Source organism: Nycticebus coucang, chromosome 2 (genome assembly GCF_027406575.1).
Source record: "Nycticebus coucang isolate mNycCou1 chromosome 2, mNycCou1.pri, whole genome shotgun sequence".
NCBI lineage: Eukaryota > Metazoa > Chordata > Mammalia > Primates > Lorisidae > Nycticebus > Nycticebus coucang.
Genome location: NC_069781.1, coordinates 165,503,886 through 165,521,253, shown reverse-complemented (window position 1 = coordinate 165,521,253; position 17,368 = coordinate 165,503,886). Strand labels below are relative to the sequence as shown.

At 49.6% G+C, this 17,368-nt stretch overlaps 2 protein-coding genes across 5 annotated transcripts in view; one reads left to right on the top strand and one right to left on the bottom strand.

Annotated features, from left to right (window-relative positions):
- Positions 1 to 230: 230 nt before the first annotated feature.
- Positions 231 to 6,239, top strand: B3GNT9 (UDP-GlcNAc:betaGal beta-1,3-N-acetylglucosaminyltransferase 9). Of its 3 annotated transcripts, none has more exons than XM_053603863.1 (2): positions 231 to 3,011; positions 3,388 to 6,239. In XM_053603863.1, exons 1-2 carry the CDS (start codon positions 2,850 to 2,852, stop codon positions 4,600 to 4,602), a joined length of 1,377 nt encoding a protein of 458 aa, XP_053459838.1. In that variant the 5' UTR covers positions 231 to 2,849; the 3' UTR covers positions 4,603 to 6,239. The 3 variants fall into 3 exon arrangements, with proteins under 3 accessions (XP_053459838.1, XP_053459851.1, XP_053459843.1); XM_053603876.1 differs by having other exon boundaries at positions 2,888 to 3,011; positions 3,383 to 6,239; XM_053603868.1 differs by having other exon boundaries at positions 2,924 to 3,011; positions 3,204 to 6,239.
- Positions 5,908 to 17,368, bottom strand: part of PHAF1 (phagosome assembly factor 1) — a 32,997-nt gene continuing 21,536 nt past the window's right edge. For both annotated transcript variants that reach the window (XM_053603891.1, XM_053603894.1), the window contains exons 10-17: positions 12,451 to 12,584; positions 11,674 to 11,757; positions 9,667 to 9,749; positions 9,196 to 9,239; positions 8,624 to 8,667; positions 8,433 to 8,491; positions 7,734 to 7,806; positions 5,908 to 7,073 (exon numbers count right to left, since the gene is read on the bottom strand). In XM_053603891.1, the coding sequence (XP_053459866.1) occupies positions 6,987 to 7,073; positions 7,734 to 7,806; positions 8,433 to 8,491; positions 8,624 to 8,667; positions 9,196 to 9,239; positions 9,667 to 9,749; positions 11,674 to 11,757; positions 12,451 to 12,584 (608 nt within the window). In that variant the 3' untranslated portion in view covers positions 5,908 to 6,986. The remainder of the gene's footprint in view (positions 7,074 to 7,733; positions 7,807 to 8,432; positions 8,492 to 8,623; positions 8,668 to 9,195; positions 9,240 to 9,666; positions 9,750 to 11,673; positions 11,758 to 12,450; positions 12,585 to 17,368) is intronic.

Below are 17,368 nucleotides of genomic sequence, written 5' to 3'. Positions count from 1 at the left end.
CTAGGAGAGATGAAAGAGGTGTGTGTGTGCCACGGGGTGCTGAGAGAAAAGCTGTGCTCTGGGGCGGCGCCTGTGGCTCAGTGAGTAGGGCGCCGGCCCCATATGCCGAGGGTGGCGGGTTCAAACCCAGCCCTGGCCAAACTGCAACAAAAAAATAGCCGGGTATTGTGGCAGGCGCCTGTAGTCCCAGCTGCTTGGGAAGCTGAGGCAAGAGAATCGCGTAGGCCCAAGAGTTAGAAGTTGCTGTGAGCCGTGTGACCTCATGGCACTCTACCCGAGGGCAGTACAGTAAGACTCTGTCTCTACAAAAAAAAAAAAAGAAAGAAAAGCTGTGTTCTGGGCACAGCCAGCCTCAGGTGAAGCCTTGAGGCAGGTGAGAAGGAGGGATGTTAGAACATAAAGTTTAGAGCGGCTGGATGTGGAGGTGAGTGGATTTGTTACAAGGTCAGTTGCTAAAGCAGATAGAGTGAGGGCTGGTAAGCCATTTTACAGAATGCGGATTTTATTTTTATTTAATTTACTTTTAGACAGGGTCTCACTCTTTTACCCAGGCTGGAGCATAGTGGTGCAATCATAGCTTATGCAGTCTCCAAGTACTGGCTCAAGAGATCCTCCTCTTTCAGTCCCTTAAAGTGCTGAGATTATAGGCAGGAGCCAATGTGCTTAGTTAGCATGTGCGGATTTTATAACCGGGCCAGTGAGAAGCCTCTGAAGGGTTTCAGGAGTGAAGACTGGAAGGCTGGTGAGGAGAGAGGAAGGGAGGGAAGAGAAGAGAGAGAGGAGAGATAGTAGAACAGACTGTGGGGCAGTGGCAACAGAAATGGAGGAAAGTGAACACAAAGAGCTGTTGGGAGGAAGAATGACAGATCTGGTGACACTGATGGAGGGGAGGGCTGCCTGCTGGGATGGGGGTCCTGGGGAAAGCTAAATGCTTGCTCTATTTGGGACAAGTTGGGCATGATGGGATACCCTTGGACAGAGGGTGAGGGCAGCTGATCTGTAGTTCTGAGTTGAGAAGAGGCAAAGCAACAGATCATACATTAACAGGTGGGGGTGGTCCCTGGGAGAGGTCCTGAAGTACACCAACAGGAAAAGGGACAGCCCATAGAGAAAGGAGGAAAACCAGGAAATTGGGAAGCCAGGGGAATACCCACCTGCTGTAATGGAGGCTGCAGATCAGTTAAGACTAAGGAGTGTGCCCTGGATTCTCCTAAAATGAGGTCCGAGGTAGGGACTCGTCCTGGAACATGATGGGAATAGCACAAAGCTGTACCTCAGGAGGCAGTGGGTGGTGAGACAGTGGAGAAAGCCAGAGTAGAGGACTCCTGACTAGTCTGTGGCCATAAGGATTGGCATTTTAAGGGAGAACATTGGTGGGAAGATGCCCTCAATAGGAGTAGACACAGCCCTTGGGAAAAGAATGGTGCTGAGTAGGATGGGAGCTGTCTCCAGTAGCCTGTTCTCATAGACACTGGGGGGCGGCGGGGGGGGGTGCTGTCTACTCCAAGTTTCATGACATGGGCTTGGACCCAGAGACTCTGAGTCTTCAGAAAAAAAGAGATGATGGCTCGGCACCCATAGCACAGTAGTTACAAGTGCCAGCCACATACACTGAGGCTGGCAGGTTCAAACCCGGCCTGGGCCAGCTAAAACAACAATGACAACTGCAACAAAAAATAGTCAGGCATTGTGGCAGGTGCCTGTAGTCCCAGCTACTTGGGAGGCTGAGGCAAGAAAATCATCAAGCCCAAGAGCTGGAGGTTGCTGTGAGCTCTGATGCCACAGTACTCTACCCAGGGTGACATAGTGAGACTCTGTCTCAAAAAAAAAAAAAAGAAAAGAAAAGAAAAAAGCTGGGCTGGGCGGTGCCTGTGGCTCAAGGAGTAGGGCGTCGGTCCCACATGCCAGAGGTGGCAGGTTCAAACCTAGCCCCGGCCAAAAACCAAAAAAAAAAACAAAAGCTGGGCAAGGACTCAGCTCAATGTCAGAGCACCTCTTTGCCCACCTTGATCCCAGATCAAACCCTTACCAAAGGCTTCCTCCAGGAGCTCCCCCACCCCCAAGCTGTGCCTATCCATGCCAGCCTACTCTGGCCTGTAATGGCACAGGCATGGTCATTTCTTCTACCTGAGGGAAGCTCTGCTGGGGACTAGGTGACTCAGAACTGCACTTGGGATCAAGTCTGTCAGTCCTTGAGCAGACAGGTGGAAGTGCTTCCTAGTGAAATGAAAGCAGGGTGAGATGGATGAGAGGGGGTAAGGAAGCACAGAGAAAAGAATCCTGAATTCCAAGACAGGGGCGGAGAGGGGGGAGTGGGGAGGGACAATCCTTCCTGCCTGAGATCCTAGCATGTTATTAGCACTTATCTTGCTGAAAAGCAGTGTCCCCATCTGCAGGGTTGTGAAGACTGTTATGAGCAGATTTGTCCGTGTGCGTGCAAGGAGTAAGGAGGCAGCTGTGTGTCCCAGGGCAGTTTATGGGCCCTGCCTGGTGGAACTAGGACTGCTGAGGGGAGGTGCTCCAAAGGACCAGCGGTGATAGGCGGGGATGGTGGCTAAATCGCTGCCTAAGACACTTGACCCCAGGAATTTGGGACTGGTCGCTGGGGGGCAGAGGGCTTCCCGGCAGTCCAGCCCCGCCGCACTCCGGAGTGGCCAGGGTGGGGGTGGAGGGGGATAACTAGAGGAGTTGCCATTTTTTTCAATCCCTGGAAGGGCAGATTTAGGGAGTCTAAGCCATAATCGAGACCAGGCCTTCCCAGCGAAAATTGTCCGTTAGGAGGATGCCTCTTAGGGATTAGACTCACTCCGAGATCGCTCTCCCGGCGCAGGGGCGGAGCTGAGCTCCAGATGTCCTGGCGCACACAGCTGGAGGGTCACGTGGCACAGCCGGGTCCCCCTTCCTGCCAACGTTGCATTTGGCCCAGGCCCCGTCCATGGCCGCCCTTGGGACCCTGCGCTGAGCCCCGGAGGCCCCGCCATCCGGGGCTGCGCCGCTCCCGAGGGCCGAGAGTGAGTTGGGATCCCGGGGACCGACATTGGGTGGAGGTCAGGGAAAGGAAGGGATTCAGTCTCAGTGCGGGGAAGGCGGGCGGGGGTGGGGCTGAGGTTCCGCGGGTCCCTGCCTGGCCTTGGGGTACCGTCCTGGGCCGGAGCTGAAGATACAGGGAATTGGTTACAAGGGGGAACTTTTTGCCCTTTCAGGCTGCTAGTCCCAGAGGGTGCGCCAGGGCCCAGAGCGGGAGTACGAAGGGAGGGAATAAACCGCCCTTAGCTGGAGACCCCTGGGGCGTGGCTCCCGGCCCCTCCTCTCGGGGAGGGCGGAGCTGGGAGCTGCAGCTGCTTCTGATTCGGGAGTCCTTGACTGCGACCCTTCTTTGAAGGGAAGGTGGGCACCGGCCACGCGGACATGAGGCGGCGGCTTCGCTTACGGCGGGACGCGTTGCTCACGCTGCTCCTCAGCACCGCCCTTGGCCTCCTGCTCTACGCGCAGCGCGATGGCGCGGCCCAGACGACGAGCTCGCCGCGCGCACGAGGGCGGGCGGCACCGAGACCCACCCTAGGGCCCCGCACGTTCCAGGTACGGGACCTGGGCGCAGCCCCTCCGGCCTATGAAGAAGACACGCCGGCCCCGCCCACACCCACAGGCTCCTTTGACTTTGGCAGCTACTTGCGTGCTAAGGACCAGCGGCGCTTTCCGCTGCTTATTAACCAGCCACGCAAGTGTCGAGGCGCCCAGCCTGACCTGCTCATAGCTGTCAAATCAGTGGCAGCAGACTTCGAGCGGCGCCAAGCCGTGCGCCAGACATGGGGCGCTGAGGGTCGCGTGCAGGGGTCGCTCATACGCCGAGTGTTCTTGCTAGGCGTGCCCAAGGGCGAGGGCACAGACCAGACAGTCACCATGGGGGCGGGCATACGAACACACTGGCACGACCTACTGCGTGCTGAGAGTCGAGCATATGAGGACATCCTACTCTGGGCCTTCGACGACACTTTTTTCAACCTCACGCTCAAGGAAATCCACTTTCTGGCCTGGGCCTCAGCCTTCTGCCCCGACGTGCGCTTCGTTTTCAAGGGCGATGCTGATGTGTTCGTGCACATAGGGAACCTGCTCGAGTTCCTGGCACTGAGGGATCCGGGTCAGGACTTGCTTGCTGGTGATGTGATTGTGCAGGCACGGCCCATCCGTGCACGGGCCAGCAAGTACTACATCCCTGAAGCTGTGTACGGCCTGCCAGCTTATCCGGCCTATGCTGGTGGCGGTGGCTTTGTGCTTTCAGGGGCCACGCTGCACCGCCTGGCCAGTGCCTGTGCGCAGGTTGAACTCTTCCCCATCGATGACGTCTTTCTAGGCATGTGCCTGCAGCGCCTGCGGCTCACCCCCGAGCCTCACCCTGCTTTCCGCACCTTTGGCATCTCCCAGCCTTCAGCCGCACCCCATCTGCGTACCTTCGACCCCTGCTTTTACCGCGAGCTAGTTGTTGTGCATGGACTCTCTGCTGCTGATATCTGGCTTATGTGGCGTCTACTGCACGGGCCACAAGGACCAGCCTGTGCACATTCACAGCCGGTTGCTGCAGGTCCCTTTCAATGGGACTCGTAGCCCATTGGATCCATCCCAGCCCAAGCTCCTCTCAAGACTAAGGATGGGGCTGGGCACGGTGGCTCTCGCCTGTAATCCCAGCACTCTGGGAGGCCGGAGGCGGGTGGATTGCCTGAGCTCAGGTTTCCAGACCAGTCTGAGCAAGAGCAAGACCCCATCTCTGAAAATAGCTGGGCGAACTCAGGAGGCTGAGGCAAGAGAATCAATCACTTAAGTCCAAAAGTTTGAAGTTGGGAGAGTGACAAAGTGAGACTCTCTCTCAAAAAAAAAAGACAGACTGAGGGTGGAGTGGGAGAGACTTTGCAGGGAGTTCCCAGGTGGTTTACTGCAGTGTACATGGTTCTTCCCCAGATCTCCTGGTCTCTGCCTCCACAAGATCCCAGGGAGTGGAGATTGAACTTGCCTCCTGTGGGCCCAGCCTCCTGGGAGCCAATCTGGAACCAGTATAAGGGTGATCCTTTGAAATAGCCACGAGTGACGTGGTGGAGGACCTTCTCTTGTCCAACAGGCTCCAGGATGGTAGACATGTTTAGTTCTCCTAGTAGCAAATGTGTGTTTTGGTGGGTGCCAGGGGTTCATGGAATCCTAGCACACTCCCTAGTTTAGAACCCCTAAAATGACCAGACACATGCAGGACTCTGCAAAGCCAGGCCTTATAGGGTGGTATGAAGGGGAGGCATGGCTCTAGCCTTGACTGACCTGGCAGACTTTCTGCCACAGCTCAATCTGAAAGTAGACAGATTGCTTCCCACCTGCTCCTCTAAAATTAGATTCCCAGTCCTGCCCAGGTCTTTAGATCTTGCCCCTTTGAAGTCTGCTTTCTTAAAGCCAACCTCTCCTGGGCTCAGGAGGATAGAACTATGTATAGGGACACCCTCACAACCATGCCAATCTCTTACTGGAGGCTGTACCATCCCCTTCAGAGGACCCAAGGAACACCTTCCCTAAGACCCCTCCACTACTAATTTCCCTTTATTCTTCAACAACTCCCTTCCTCCAAAAACTAACACACTTATTTTTAGTACAAACATCTCAGCAACAGCGTGTGGGGGCCATTGCTGAGGGCACAGGTGCTTTATTGGAGAGGGGATGTGGGGAATAAGGAAGGTTCCCCCATTGCAGGAGGATGGAAACATTCCTGGCTGCTCCCAACAACAGGATGTGTGGGGCTCTCTGGCCAGGTCAGTCCACATGGGAAGACATAAGTCAGTCAGAAAGTCACACAAGCCTGGCTATAGGCCAAAGAGCCCAAAGCAGGTCCCCTGCACATTCATCATTAAACTATACAGGATGAGGCTGTACATAAGTTAATTACAAAAGAGTCATATTTACAAAAATCTGTACACACATTTGAAAAACTCACAAAATTGTCATCTATATATCACAAGTTGCTAGACCAAAATATTAAAAGTGGGATAAAATTATCCATTTCTCTTCTCAATTCTTTTCAAAAGGACTAATATTTTTTAAAGCATTTATATGCTACTTTCCATTAGCATGACCCATGAAGAGACTGAGCAGCCCAGCCTTCCTTGAGCCCCCAGAGGCCGTGAGCCACGAATGGGCCCAGCCAGGGGACAGTGCCCAGGGTTGGGGCAGGGAGCAGCCACAGTTCAGAACAGAATGCTGTAACACAATAAAAGGAAGATGTCTTTGGCTAAAACTTTGGCATTAAATAAAAGAGGCAAACAGGATGGAAACATGCAGCCAGGTTGGGGCTGAGTAGGGACACTGGTGACCTTGAAAGCTGGCTCCAAGAGGGTTGGGAAACAGGCCTGGGCAAGTACCTGGATGGTAGAAAGCTATGTTTCAACCAGTTGGCTGTGCCTACTGGGCCTGGCAGGGAGCACGTGCAAGGAAGGAATAAGAAGGGCCACCTTGGCCACAGCCAGCTCATCAAGTAACTAAAGTGGATGTAGTGCAAATGTTGCAACCAAGTACTATAGACAGGCTACCTGCTTGCCTTAAGGGTCACGTGGCAATGTGTGGCAAAGGCGGGACCTTGTCCTCATTCTGGGTCCCTGTGCCCTCAGCCACAGAGAGAGCCCCAAGCTTTCCCAACATATGTAGAACAGGGGTTCACATGTCCTGCCTCCTTACATGTCTGTTGAGAGCTTCAGCATCCAAGTATCAAGGCTCAAAGTTTGTGCTTCTCTTTGCAGTCTGTGTCCCCTGCTGGCACCAGCAGGCTGATGGACAGAGGAATATCTGGGCCCCTCATACCTCAGCAGAGCACCCAGCCTGAGCCCTGCTTTAGAACATCACAACAGCTTTTCAACACTGGAAAGGTGTCCAAGAAGATCCACAGGCTGGCACATGGAGGCCTGCTGAGCAGGATCCAATGCACAGTTTCATGGGGTAGAGGGGCATGGGTGGTGATGTCCCTAGGGGAGCTCCGCTGTTCTCAGGTGGGCACCAGGCCTTGGAGGGCCATACAGGGTCACTGAGGCAATGTGGTTGTTCTGCATGACCTGATGTGAGAAGAGGACAGTGGGCAGGAGTAGAGGGATGTAGGCCATATCCTGTGCACAGGGGCTGGAGGTTGTGTGTGCAACGAAACTACACACAAGAGCTGAGCTTCCTGATCCCTCAACCCTCCCTCCCCCAACTCATACTAGGAGCCACCTTGTCTGAGGACCTGCCTAGTTCTCATGGGATACATACAACTTTTACCACACTCCTCAGTCCAGTCCTGGAACCGAGCGCCGACTGAAAGTATGCCATCCAGAGGGAAAATAGAGGCGAGTCTGCTCTCCCAAATTAGGAGGGCCTCCAGAGCCACTCACCCACAGTATATCTGTCTACATGGTACTCATAGGTTCCCAACACCCCAGGCTGGGCCCCACTTGCCCTGTGGTTCTCTTCCCTGCTTTACTCATGTTTCCAGATATAAAATTGAGATCCCTGTTACTCTCATTTTGCTGGATATAGACCATTGCTTTGGCTTCATGACCCAAGATTTCCCCATCATCACTTCTGAACTCTCAGGCCAGGTATTCAGCAGACAGGGTTGCTGGGAAAGAATTAACATGGCAGTCACAGGCTTTTCCCAATTTCCCTCAATCACTTGCCTGTCCCTGCCATGTCCACTCATCCCTTAGCAACTTATTTCTAGGGTCTCCAGGGCTTACCTCAAAGATCATCCGCTGAAGACCAAAGCAGAAGGTGGAGCCAAAAGGGTTGGTGTTGTTTGGGGAGGAGGACCTGCGGCCAGAGAAGCCAGAATTAGAGGAACAGACAGAGGCCAAAGCCAAGCAAGAGATCCAGTTCCTTCCAGGATGTGGGGTATATGACTGTGTGTGTCATGTCTGTCTCCCACACAGACCTCAAGGTCCCAGGGGTAGGGATGGCCTCACTCGACTCAGAATCCTACACTGCCCCCATACGATACAGAAAATCACTGGGACTCTGGACTAGAGTGGTGAGAAGTCAGGAGGGTCCTTTCAAGTAAGAAAATGCCTCAGGAAGCATGCCAACCTAGCATGGAATAGAGCTATGGACTACAACAGGTAGTAGCTTTGATGGGAAAAAAAGAGCCCAGAACAGCCAGCCAAGACCACCTCCTTTTCTGAATAACTAAGGGTAAGGAGGCCCCATACCTGGAGAAAGGGTGAGAAGAGGGGAACCATCTTCAGGAGCATCCTACCTATCACAAGTAACATGCAGAACAGTTGGCCCAGTTCTAATATGCAGGAAGCATGTTTGTGGCAACACCAGAAACTTCTGACTTCTGTAATTTCTAAGAAATACCCACTGTGCTAGGCTTTTCTGGACCTTCTGGGCTATGAGGAATAGGGTGGAGTAAAGAGAGACAACAACCTCCCACTCACCTGTGTAGGACAACAGGCTTCTCCACAGGGTGGCCCAGGAGCTCTTGAATGTTGTCCCACTGCAAAAGGGATAGGGAAAAAGAGGAGTTAGCAGGGGCCTAAACATGCCCAGTGGACATGGCCTCAGAGTGCTAGCAGGCTCATGCCCACCTCAATCTCAGGCTGTGTCAAGTAGCAAAATAGGAACTTACCTTGCTGTAGGTTGTGCATGTTTCTGTCTGTCCATCTGTGTTTTCTGAAAAGAAAACACAGGGGGCAGGTTGGTAGTTGGTCCAGCCCACCTGTGTCTCCTGCCCTAGGCAGGACCCAGACCTGGCTACCTTTTGCACTGGGGTTGCATAATGTAAGGAGAACAGCCAGGCTATTTTGGAGATCCAGGGCGGAAGAGGATAGGTGGAAGGTGACAGAAACCCAGTCAGTTTGGGTTTGGCTTGGGTCATGAAGCCAAAGCACCAAACACCAACTAACAGTGGGCAGTAGGCACCAAGGATGGGCTAAAGACACCTGGATGATAATCTGTGGAGAGGAAATGCTCCCTTTCAGAGGCCAGCAATCCCACAGTCATAGAAAAACACTAGGGCCTACAGGAGACTCTGGACTAAGGACAATGCAGCCTTCAGAACAAGGAGCTGAGGCCATGGGCAGAAGCTCCGTACACCTAACCATTACTTCCTTCTCTGCTTGGATCTTTTCCCCTTCTTACAGAGGGAAACTGACTTCAAGACTCTATCCTTACCTTTAAGGCAATTACTACTCTACTCACCTTTCTTTATGGCTAGTGGGATCTTGAACTCACAGCGATGATAACTGAAGAGAAGGCAGATGGTTAAATGCTGGTCCTTTTAGGAGGCCTGACCACTCCTACATCCCAACCCTGCACCCCATGAAAAATAGAACCAAATACATCTTCCCAAAGACTTGGCTCTGAGCCCCTGACACAGCATTCACTGGGGGATTCAGGCTCTGAAGTTGAACAGAAAGGGGCACTAAAGAGCCTAATACCTTAAAGAAGACATCAAGCTTGCTGAACTGATTTTCTTATTTATAAAATGGGTCCAAACGGAGAAATGTAAGGCACTGGACACTGTGCAAGGAACACAGCAAGCACTCAGTAAATGTTTGCTTCCGATGAAAACAGCAAGAATTGTAAATAAATTAATAAACACCCATTGCCACAGGCTTTCTTGTTTTTCAGCGCCAAACACTTCACAGAGAGGCAGATAGGTGTACTCACATGTTGAAATTGTAATGCCCAGGGTAATTGGTGTGTAGAACAAACTTCTTTACTTTGTGTGTATTTGCATCAAAGAGGATGTCCTAGGATAGAAAAGGAGGGTACTCGAGTAAGGAAAGTTACTGAGGCAGGGCAGGTTTTTCCAACACCATGCCCAACTTGGAGACCCACTCCACAATGCAGGCATCAGCTTTCTCCCAAACAACAGTCAAAAGGATAGCTAAGGCCAAGCAGCTTTAACTAGAGATTGAGTAATGGGGGGATCCAACCATCCATGAACCTCAAAGGCATAGGGGCAACACCTACATGTAAGGGAGATCATTCCTGCCAATGGCACGTGATAAAAAAATCTAACTGAAAGCAAATTTTGGCTGAAAGGCTACCAGGGGTCACCTAACTTGAGGGGCTCACGGTACCTATTTTGAATGCCATGGCTTGCCAGACCCTCTGGCTCCTGTTTTTGTGTTGAGTCAGCAACCCTCAGAACTGCAGTTCCAACCTGACCTATCTGAATTTGATGCCACAAATTGAGCATCCTCCTACCCCTCTGCATGCCCTTTTCAGCTTTATCTTGTCAGCTGCTTAGGCCTGTGACTCCAGGGTCACCTCTGACTCTACCCTCCTACCTTTGCACACCTTTGTGTATGCATGCAGCTATATCCATGCCTAGGCTTCGGGGGACCTAGCCCTTTCTGACTTGCCCACTACTATTTTACATAGCCTCTGATACCCCAGAGTAGACCTTTTCTGCCACCACAATTACTAATAGTTTTACCTACAGATTCTTGATACATGTTGACTTCTTTTCTGAGAGAAATATGCTTCATAAATGGAGGCCATGGAAATCTGTAGGTAAAGCTATTTAGGGAACTTCCCATTTGTACAACATAGGACAGCCAACAAAGTCATTTTAAGGCTGGTCCATTATCTCCCTCTTTCCTGCCACTTATCATCACTGGCTCTTGAATTCAGAGGTATAGCTGCATCAGCACCATTCCCTCCTGCCACCATCCTATCCTTAGAGTTTATAGTCCTAAAGCAGTTCTCCCACTAACCCTGGATCATGTTTGGTCTTTCCCACATAGGTAGAAGGAGAAGGTTATTTCTCCTTCTCTTGAATCTACCTTTTGCTGCCTTAGGACCTTGGATCCTAGAAGGCTCAAAGGTTAGAAGACCCAGGGTGCAGGCCAGCCCTGACCTCTGACATATCTCCTGCTGGCACACTGTTTACACAGTTTACTCTTATGTGCATCCTAACCACCAGCTGGACTGTCAGCATCGATGGTGGCTATCAGCTCTGGCCACCACTAGGTCCTAAGCACAGGGTTGCAGCAATGACTCTGGGGTGGTCCTCTCAAGTATATAAACATATCCCTACTGTCTTGAGCCTTTTCAGACTATTCTGACTCCAGAAGAGGGTCCTATGTTGTACAAATGAGAAGTTCCATAAATAGTTTTACCTACAGATTTCCATGGCCTCCATTTATGAAGCATATTTCTCTCAGAAAAGAAGTCAACACAGGGCGGCGCCTGTGGCTCAGTGAGTAGGGCGCCGGCCCCATATGCCGAGGGTGGCGGGTTCAAACCCGGCCCCGGCCAAATTGCAACAAAAAAATAGCCGGGCGTTGTGGCGCCGCCTGTAGTCCCAGCTGCTCGGGAGGCTGAGGCAAGAGAATCGCGTAAGCTCAAGAGTTAGAGGTTGCTGTGAGCTGTGTGATGCCACGGCACTCTACCTGAGGGCGGTATGTGAGACTCTGTCTCTACAAAAAGAAAAAAAAAGAAGTCAACACATATCAAGAAACCTGGTGTTTCTTAGTAATTGTGGTGGCAGAAAAGGTCTACTCTGGGGTATCAGAGGCTATGTAAAACAATAGTGGGCAAGTCATCTGGAGCTAGGTCCCCCGAAGCCTAGGCATGGATATAGCTGCATGTGTACACAAAAGTGTGTAAAGGTGGACTACCCATGCCAATGGAACTGAAATGCTTCTCTAAGGAATCACAACTTACCACTCCAAGAGTGAAGTAGTTAAAAAAGTAGTCATTGCACTTGGACGGAACTTGCTTATGAGGGGAAGGAGAATGAATTTTCATCTGTAGGGAAAAAATAACCATAAATCAAAATCTAGTCCTCCCCCATCCCCAAGGCTAAAGCATGGTGGTGTCAGCATAGCTCACTGTAACTTCAAAGTCCCAAGGAAAAGTGATCCTCCTACCTCAGCCTCTTAAGTAACTTGGGACACTAGGTGCATATCACCACATCTGGCTAAGTTTTCTATTTTTTTATACAAGGGGTCTCACTGGTTGCCCAGGCTGCTTGAACTCCTGGCCTTAAGTGATATTCACATCTCAGCCTCCTCAAGTGTTACTTAAAATCTAACCCCTTAATACAGTCCTTGATTAAAGATGTACAAATTGTGTGTGTAACATTAAACTGTTGAGTAAGCAAGACTGTGGGGAGTCACAGCTACTAGTGCTGACCAATTCAGGAGGAGAGGGGGCCAACTGCAACTAACTATGGACTAGACCATGGTCTCCAAGAAAAGGCAGCCACTATGGACAGAGAAAAAGTCAGGGTAATTTCATCAACAGGGATAAGAAAATTTTTTAATTTATTTCATCATCAGTTGTAAGTAAAATGAGAATATCTATTCTCAGCAAATATACAGTGAGTGAGTTCTTCAGGAAAGTAGCAAACAGCTTCTATTTACTCAATATTTAATTAGAGTTGACTGAAAAAAAAAGGGTGAGAGTGCCTATTTACTCTGTAAAGCACACTTCCCCTACCTTGTCTTCTGATTTATAGAAGACCTTGTGTGGAGAGCCAAGCATGCTAAGAACATCTTGGCAGGAATCACCAAAATACACTGAACGTTCAAATACCCGCATCTTGGCATCTGCTAATAGGCCAGGTCCACAACCTGTAGAGAATGAGGGGAGAGGTTGTCAGGTTATGGTTAAGACCAGAAACCCTGGACCTCTGAGGACCCCAGAGAAGAAATGGCTATGTGCTACATTATTAGATCTGGCTGAGAGGCAAGACTATATGCAAGTGGAAATATTAGGTCACCAGGGCTTAAGACTCTACAAGAGATCACTATCTACTCAAGACTTATTCAGCCAAAGTGACACGTCATTCATTACCAACTATTTCCTTATTGCTTACCATGAGCTACAGACACTGTGCTAGAGGTTGAAGAAACAAACAGTACGGTTTCTGTCCATACACTCCGTCAACGGAGCCTATGGTATGATGGAGAAAACCCTAATCAAATCATCACACAACTGTGGTAAGACTAGTAGCAGGAGCAGGTGTTATGAAAGTGCATAATGACAAGGTAAGAGGATTTGTGTTAAGAATACTTTGCAATAGGTAATCCGCAAATGGAAACCAAACCCACAAGACTGCACTATGAAAGTCAAGAGTGAAATACCCATAAATCACTCCCTAATTCTACACAAACACCTGACAGAGGTTTCAAACCCAGATAAGAACCACTGTCACAGGCAGCGCCTGTGGCCCAGTAGGCCCTATATACCAAGGGTAGCAGGTTTGAACCCAGCCCCAGCCAAACTGCAACAACAAAAAAATAGCCAGGCATTGTGGCGAGCACCTGTAGTCCCAGCTACTTGGGAGGCTAAGGCAAGAGAATCACCTAAGCCTAAGAGCTGGAGGTTGCTGGGAGCTATGACACCACAGCACTCTAGTGAAGGTGACAAAGTGACTCTGTCTCTAAAAAAAAAAAAGAAAAATAAGAACCACTATCACTCAAAAGAGACAAACCTGGTAAGTGTAGGAATAAAAATACCTTCTAATTTGCCAAGTTTATTCTCTGGGAAGAATCTTTTTTTTTTTTGTAGAGACAGAGTCTCACATACCGCCCTCAGGTAGAGTGCCGTGGCATCACACAGCTCACAGCAACCTCTAACTCTTGGGCTTACGTGATTCTCTTGCCTCAGCCTCCCGAGCAGCTGGGACTACAGGCGCCTGCCACAACGCCCGGCTATTTTTTTGTTGCAATTTGGCCGGGGCTGGGTTTGAACCCGCCACCCTCGGCATATGGGGCCGGCGCTCTACTCACTGAGCCACAGGCGCCGCCCGGGGAAGAATCTTTTTTTTTTTTGACAGAGTCTCACTATGTTGCCCTCGATGGAGTGCTGTGGTGCCACAGCTCACAGCAACCTCCAAATCTAGGGCTTAAGTGATTCTCTTGCCTCAGCTTCCTAAGTAGCTGGGACTATAGGCACCCGCCACAACGCCCAGCTATTTTTTTTGTTGTTATTGTAGTTGTCATTGTCTGGCAGGCCCAGCCAGGTTCAAACTTGCTAGCCCTGATACATGTGGCTGGCGCCCTAGCTGCTGAGCTACAGGTGCCACCCAGAATCTTTATTTTTATTTATTTATTTTATTGAGACAGAGTTTCACTTTGTCACCCACGGTAGAGTGCAGTGGCGTCACAGCTCACAGTAACCTCAAATTCTTGGGCTCAAGGGATTCTCTTGCCTTATCCTCCCTAGTAGCGGGGACTACAGGCACCCACCACAACTCCCAGCTATTTTTTTGTTTGTTTGTTTAGCGGGCCCAGGCCAGTTTAAACCCACCAGCCCTGAAGCATGTGGCTGGTGCCCTAACCACTGAGCTATAGGCATCCCCTGGGAAGAATCTTTAAACCCCGACTTTCTATAATATATTTCAGAAATGGTTCTAGTTAATGACACTCATACACACACAAATGTAGAAGTGGCTGTGGAACACTGAGACACATCAACAGTAAAATTTTCCTGTTCTGGGCGGCGCCTGTGGCTCAGTAAGGAGGGCGCCGGCCCCATATACTGAGGGTTGTAGGTTCAAACCTGGCCCTGGCCAAACTGCAACCAAAAAATAGCTGGGTGTTGTGGCAGATGCCAATAGTCCCAGCTACTCGGGAGGCTGAGGCAAGAGAATCCCCTAAGCCCAGGAGTTGGAGGTTACTGTGAGCTGTGTGACACCACAGCACTCTACCGAGGGCGATAAAGTAAGAGTCTGTCTCTAAAAAAAAACAAACATTTCCCTATTCTGTGAATGAGGAGATAAGGTATTATGCCCAAAACAAAAAAGGAAGCCAAGGATCAGAGGAGGACCACAGTTCCTGGGGCCATGACAACCACTGACATTACCTTACTTGGCATAAGGCTTTACAGTTGTCAAAGCTCTTTCATGTGTAACAATCCATTTGCTCTATTCAGAAGCTACAGAGAACCAAAATCTGAATTGACTAGATACTGAGCTCTTCAACTAACCCAAGAATCTCCATTCTCAGCAAATATAGTGAGTGACAAATAAAGGCTATGTATAAGTTACCTAGGTCCTGGGAAAAGCATGATCTTCGTTAACCTCTGTTAGTAAAATCTTCAGCTTAGACAAGCCTGGGCAACCTACGGAACCTGCCAAAAATCCTATCAAGCTGGACTGAGGGCCCAAAGTATCTTGTTACTTCTCCAGGCTACCACATACCTGTGAATGTCCAAATAGGCCTGGAGGGAAGGGACCCTTTAAAGGTGAGTCTTCTCATTTGTCTCACTTGGCTTAAAGCCTATCCAAGTAGAGTTATCTACAGTTTTAGGAGACTACTTTAGTTTATTTATTCTATAAATTATTGTAGGGTCCAAGACAGCTGACCTGACTTCCTACATCAGAAGCATCATTACAGATAGACACACAGGAAATAGATTTAAGAAATAGGTCAGTGGAGACCCTATGCTTGTCAAACAAAACTCTCAATGAGGACCGAATTGGACAATAATTCTGTAAGGCCCTGACTTAACAGAAAGAGTCTTCTCCACTGACAGTGTAAGCAGTGAGAGGTCTGACTGTTGAGAGAGTGCTGTAGGGGGTGGCAGCCAGAATTGGTTGAGAGCTTCACCCCCAAGGGGTTCCTGCTGTGATTAATGGTCCCAATCCTGTTTTTTATTTGAGACAGTCTTTTTTTTTCCTTTATTAAATCATAACTGTATACATTGATGTGTTTATGGAGTACAGTATACTGATCTGATATACAATGTGAAATGCTTATATAGAACTGATTAACACATCTATCACCTTGCTTACTTATTTGTTGTGGTAAGACAATTATACTCTTTTCTTTTTTCTTTCTTTTTTTTTGAGCCAGAGTCTCAAGCTGTCGCCCTGGGTAGGGTGTTGTGGCGTCATAGCTCACAGCAACCTCAAACTCTTGGGCTTAAGCGCTTCTCTTGTCTCAGCCTCCCAAGTACCTGGGACCACAGCTGCCCACCACTACACACGGCTATTTTTTGGTTGTAGTTGTCATTGTTGTTTGGCAGGCCCAGGCTGGATTGGAATCTGCCAGCCCTGGTGCATGTGGTTGGCGCACTAGCCGCTGAACTACAGGCGCCAAGCCATACTCTTTTCTTAATAATTTTAAAATGTACCATTGCATTATTCACATTAGGTGAGGTCCCACCAAACTCCTGGCCTCCCTGAGACAGGGTCTTACTCTGTTGCCCAGGCTAGAGTACAGGGGTGTCATCATAGCTCACAGTAACCTCAAACTCCTGAGTTCAAGTGATCCTCCTTCCTGCCTCAGGCTCCCAAGTAGATGGGACTATAGCACAGGTGTGCACCACCATGCCCGACTAATGGCCCTGATCTTTCACTACCCTGCTGTTTCAAGCAGCAATCATCCTGAGAAAGCAGACTCTAAAAATCACTTCACCTTGATGCCACATCTGAATTCTCTCAAAAACCACAGTTCAAGTGCAATAATCCTTTAAATAGTTGTTCTACCTTGGCTTGAAAACCAGACATTTTAAGAAGTCTAACCTTGAGGTTGTAAACTATCCAATTATTCAAGGGAATGAGTTCAGAGTTTATGTACCAGATTCTTTTTTTTTTTTGAGACAAGAGTCTATGTCACCTCCGTAGAGTGCTGTACAGTCACAGCTCACAGCAACCTCAAACTCTGGGCTCAAGTGAGTCTCTTGCCTCAGCTTTACAAGAAGCTGGGACTACAGGCACCCACCAAAATGCCCGGCTATTTTTTGGTTGTAGTTGTCATTGTTGTTTGGCAAACGCAGGCTGGATTCGAACTCTGGCGTATATGACTGGCACCCTAGCTGCTGAGCTACAGGCGCTGAGTCATAGGTACCAGATTCTTAACAGTTAGGAAGCAATGCCTCAGAAACTGATGCAAGACCCTAATTTATAAAAATGTGCTGATTAGACTATGAGCTCCAAGAAGTCATGGCCCTTCTGTTGGGTCTCTTTATTGGGTCAAACTCCACACTGAAGACCCCAGTTCTATTAAGCATGATCCAAGGCCCAAAGCAGCTGATAGCCAGACATGAGAAAGTCACAAATGAGGCATGGATCCTGAAGAGACCAGCTATAAAGGTGGCAATTTTTTTGTTGTTGTTGTTGTTTACAAGTCAGCAAACCTCTTGGCAAAGTGTGGCCAAACCACAATTCAACAAATCTCTTCTGCCACCTACTCTGAGAACTTGGCACTAGGGTTTTCGTGACAGCAGGTAACACTGAGTGTGGCTCACAGGATATACCTCCAGGAAACAACCTAGAAACTGCAGCAAAGCTACACAGAACATAGCTGGTCTGCCTGTATGCTGACGGAAGCTGTGCTACTGTTGCTTACAAAGATTTGATAACAATAAGATTGTGGAGCTCAGCGCCTGTGGCTCAAGTGGCTAAGGC

Bases quoted from the DNA above. Each gene is read 5' to 3' on its own strand.
- B3GNT9 (XM_053603863.1), top strand. From the start codon at position 2,850: ATGTCCTGGCGCACACAGCTGGAGGGTCACGTGGCACAGCCGGGTCCC. The intron at 3,012-3,387 runs GTGAGTTGGGAT...TTTGAAGGGAAG, and splicing joins GCCGCTCCCGAGGGCCGAGA to GTGGGCACCGGCCACGCGGA.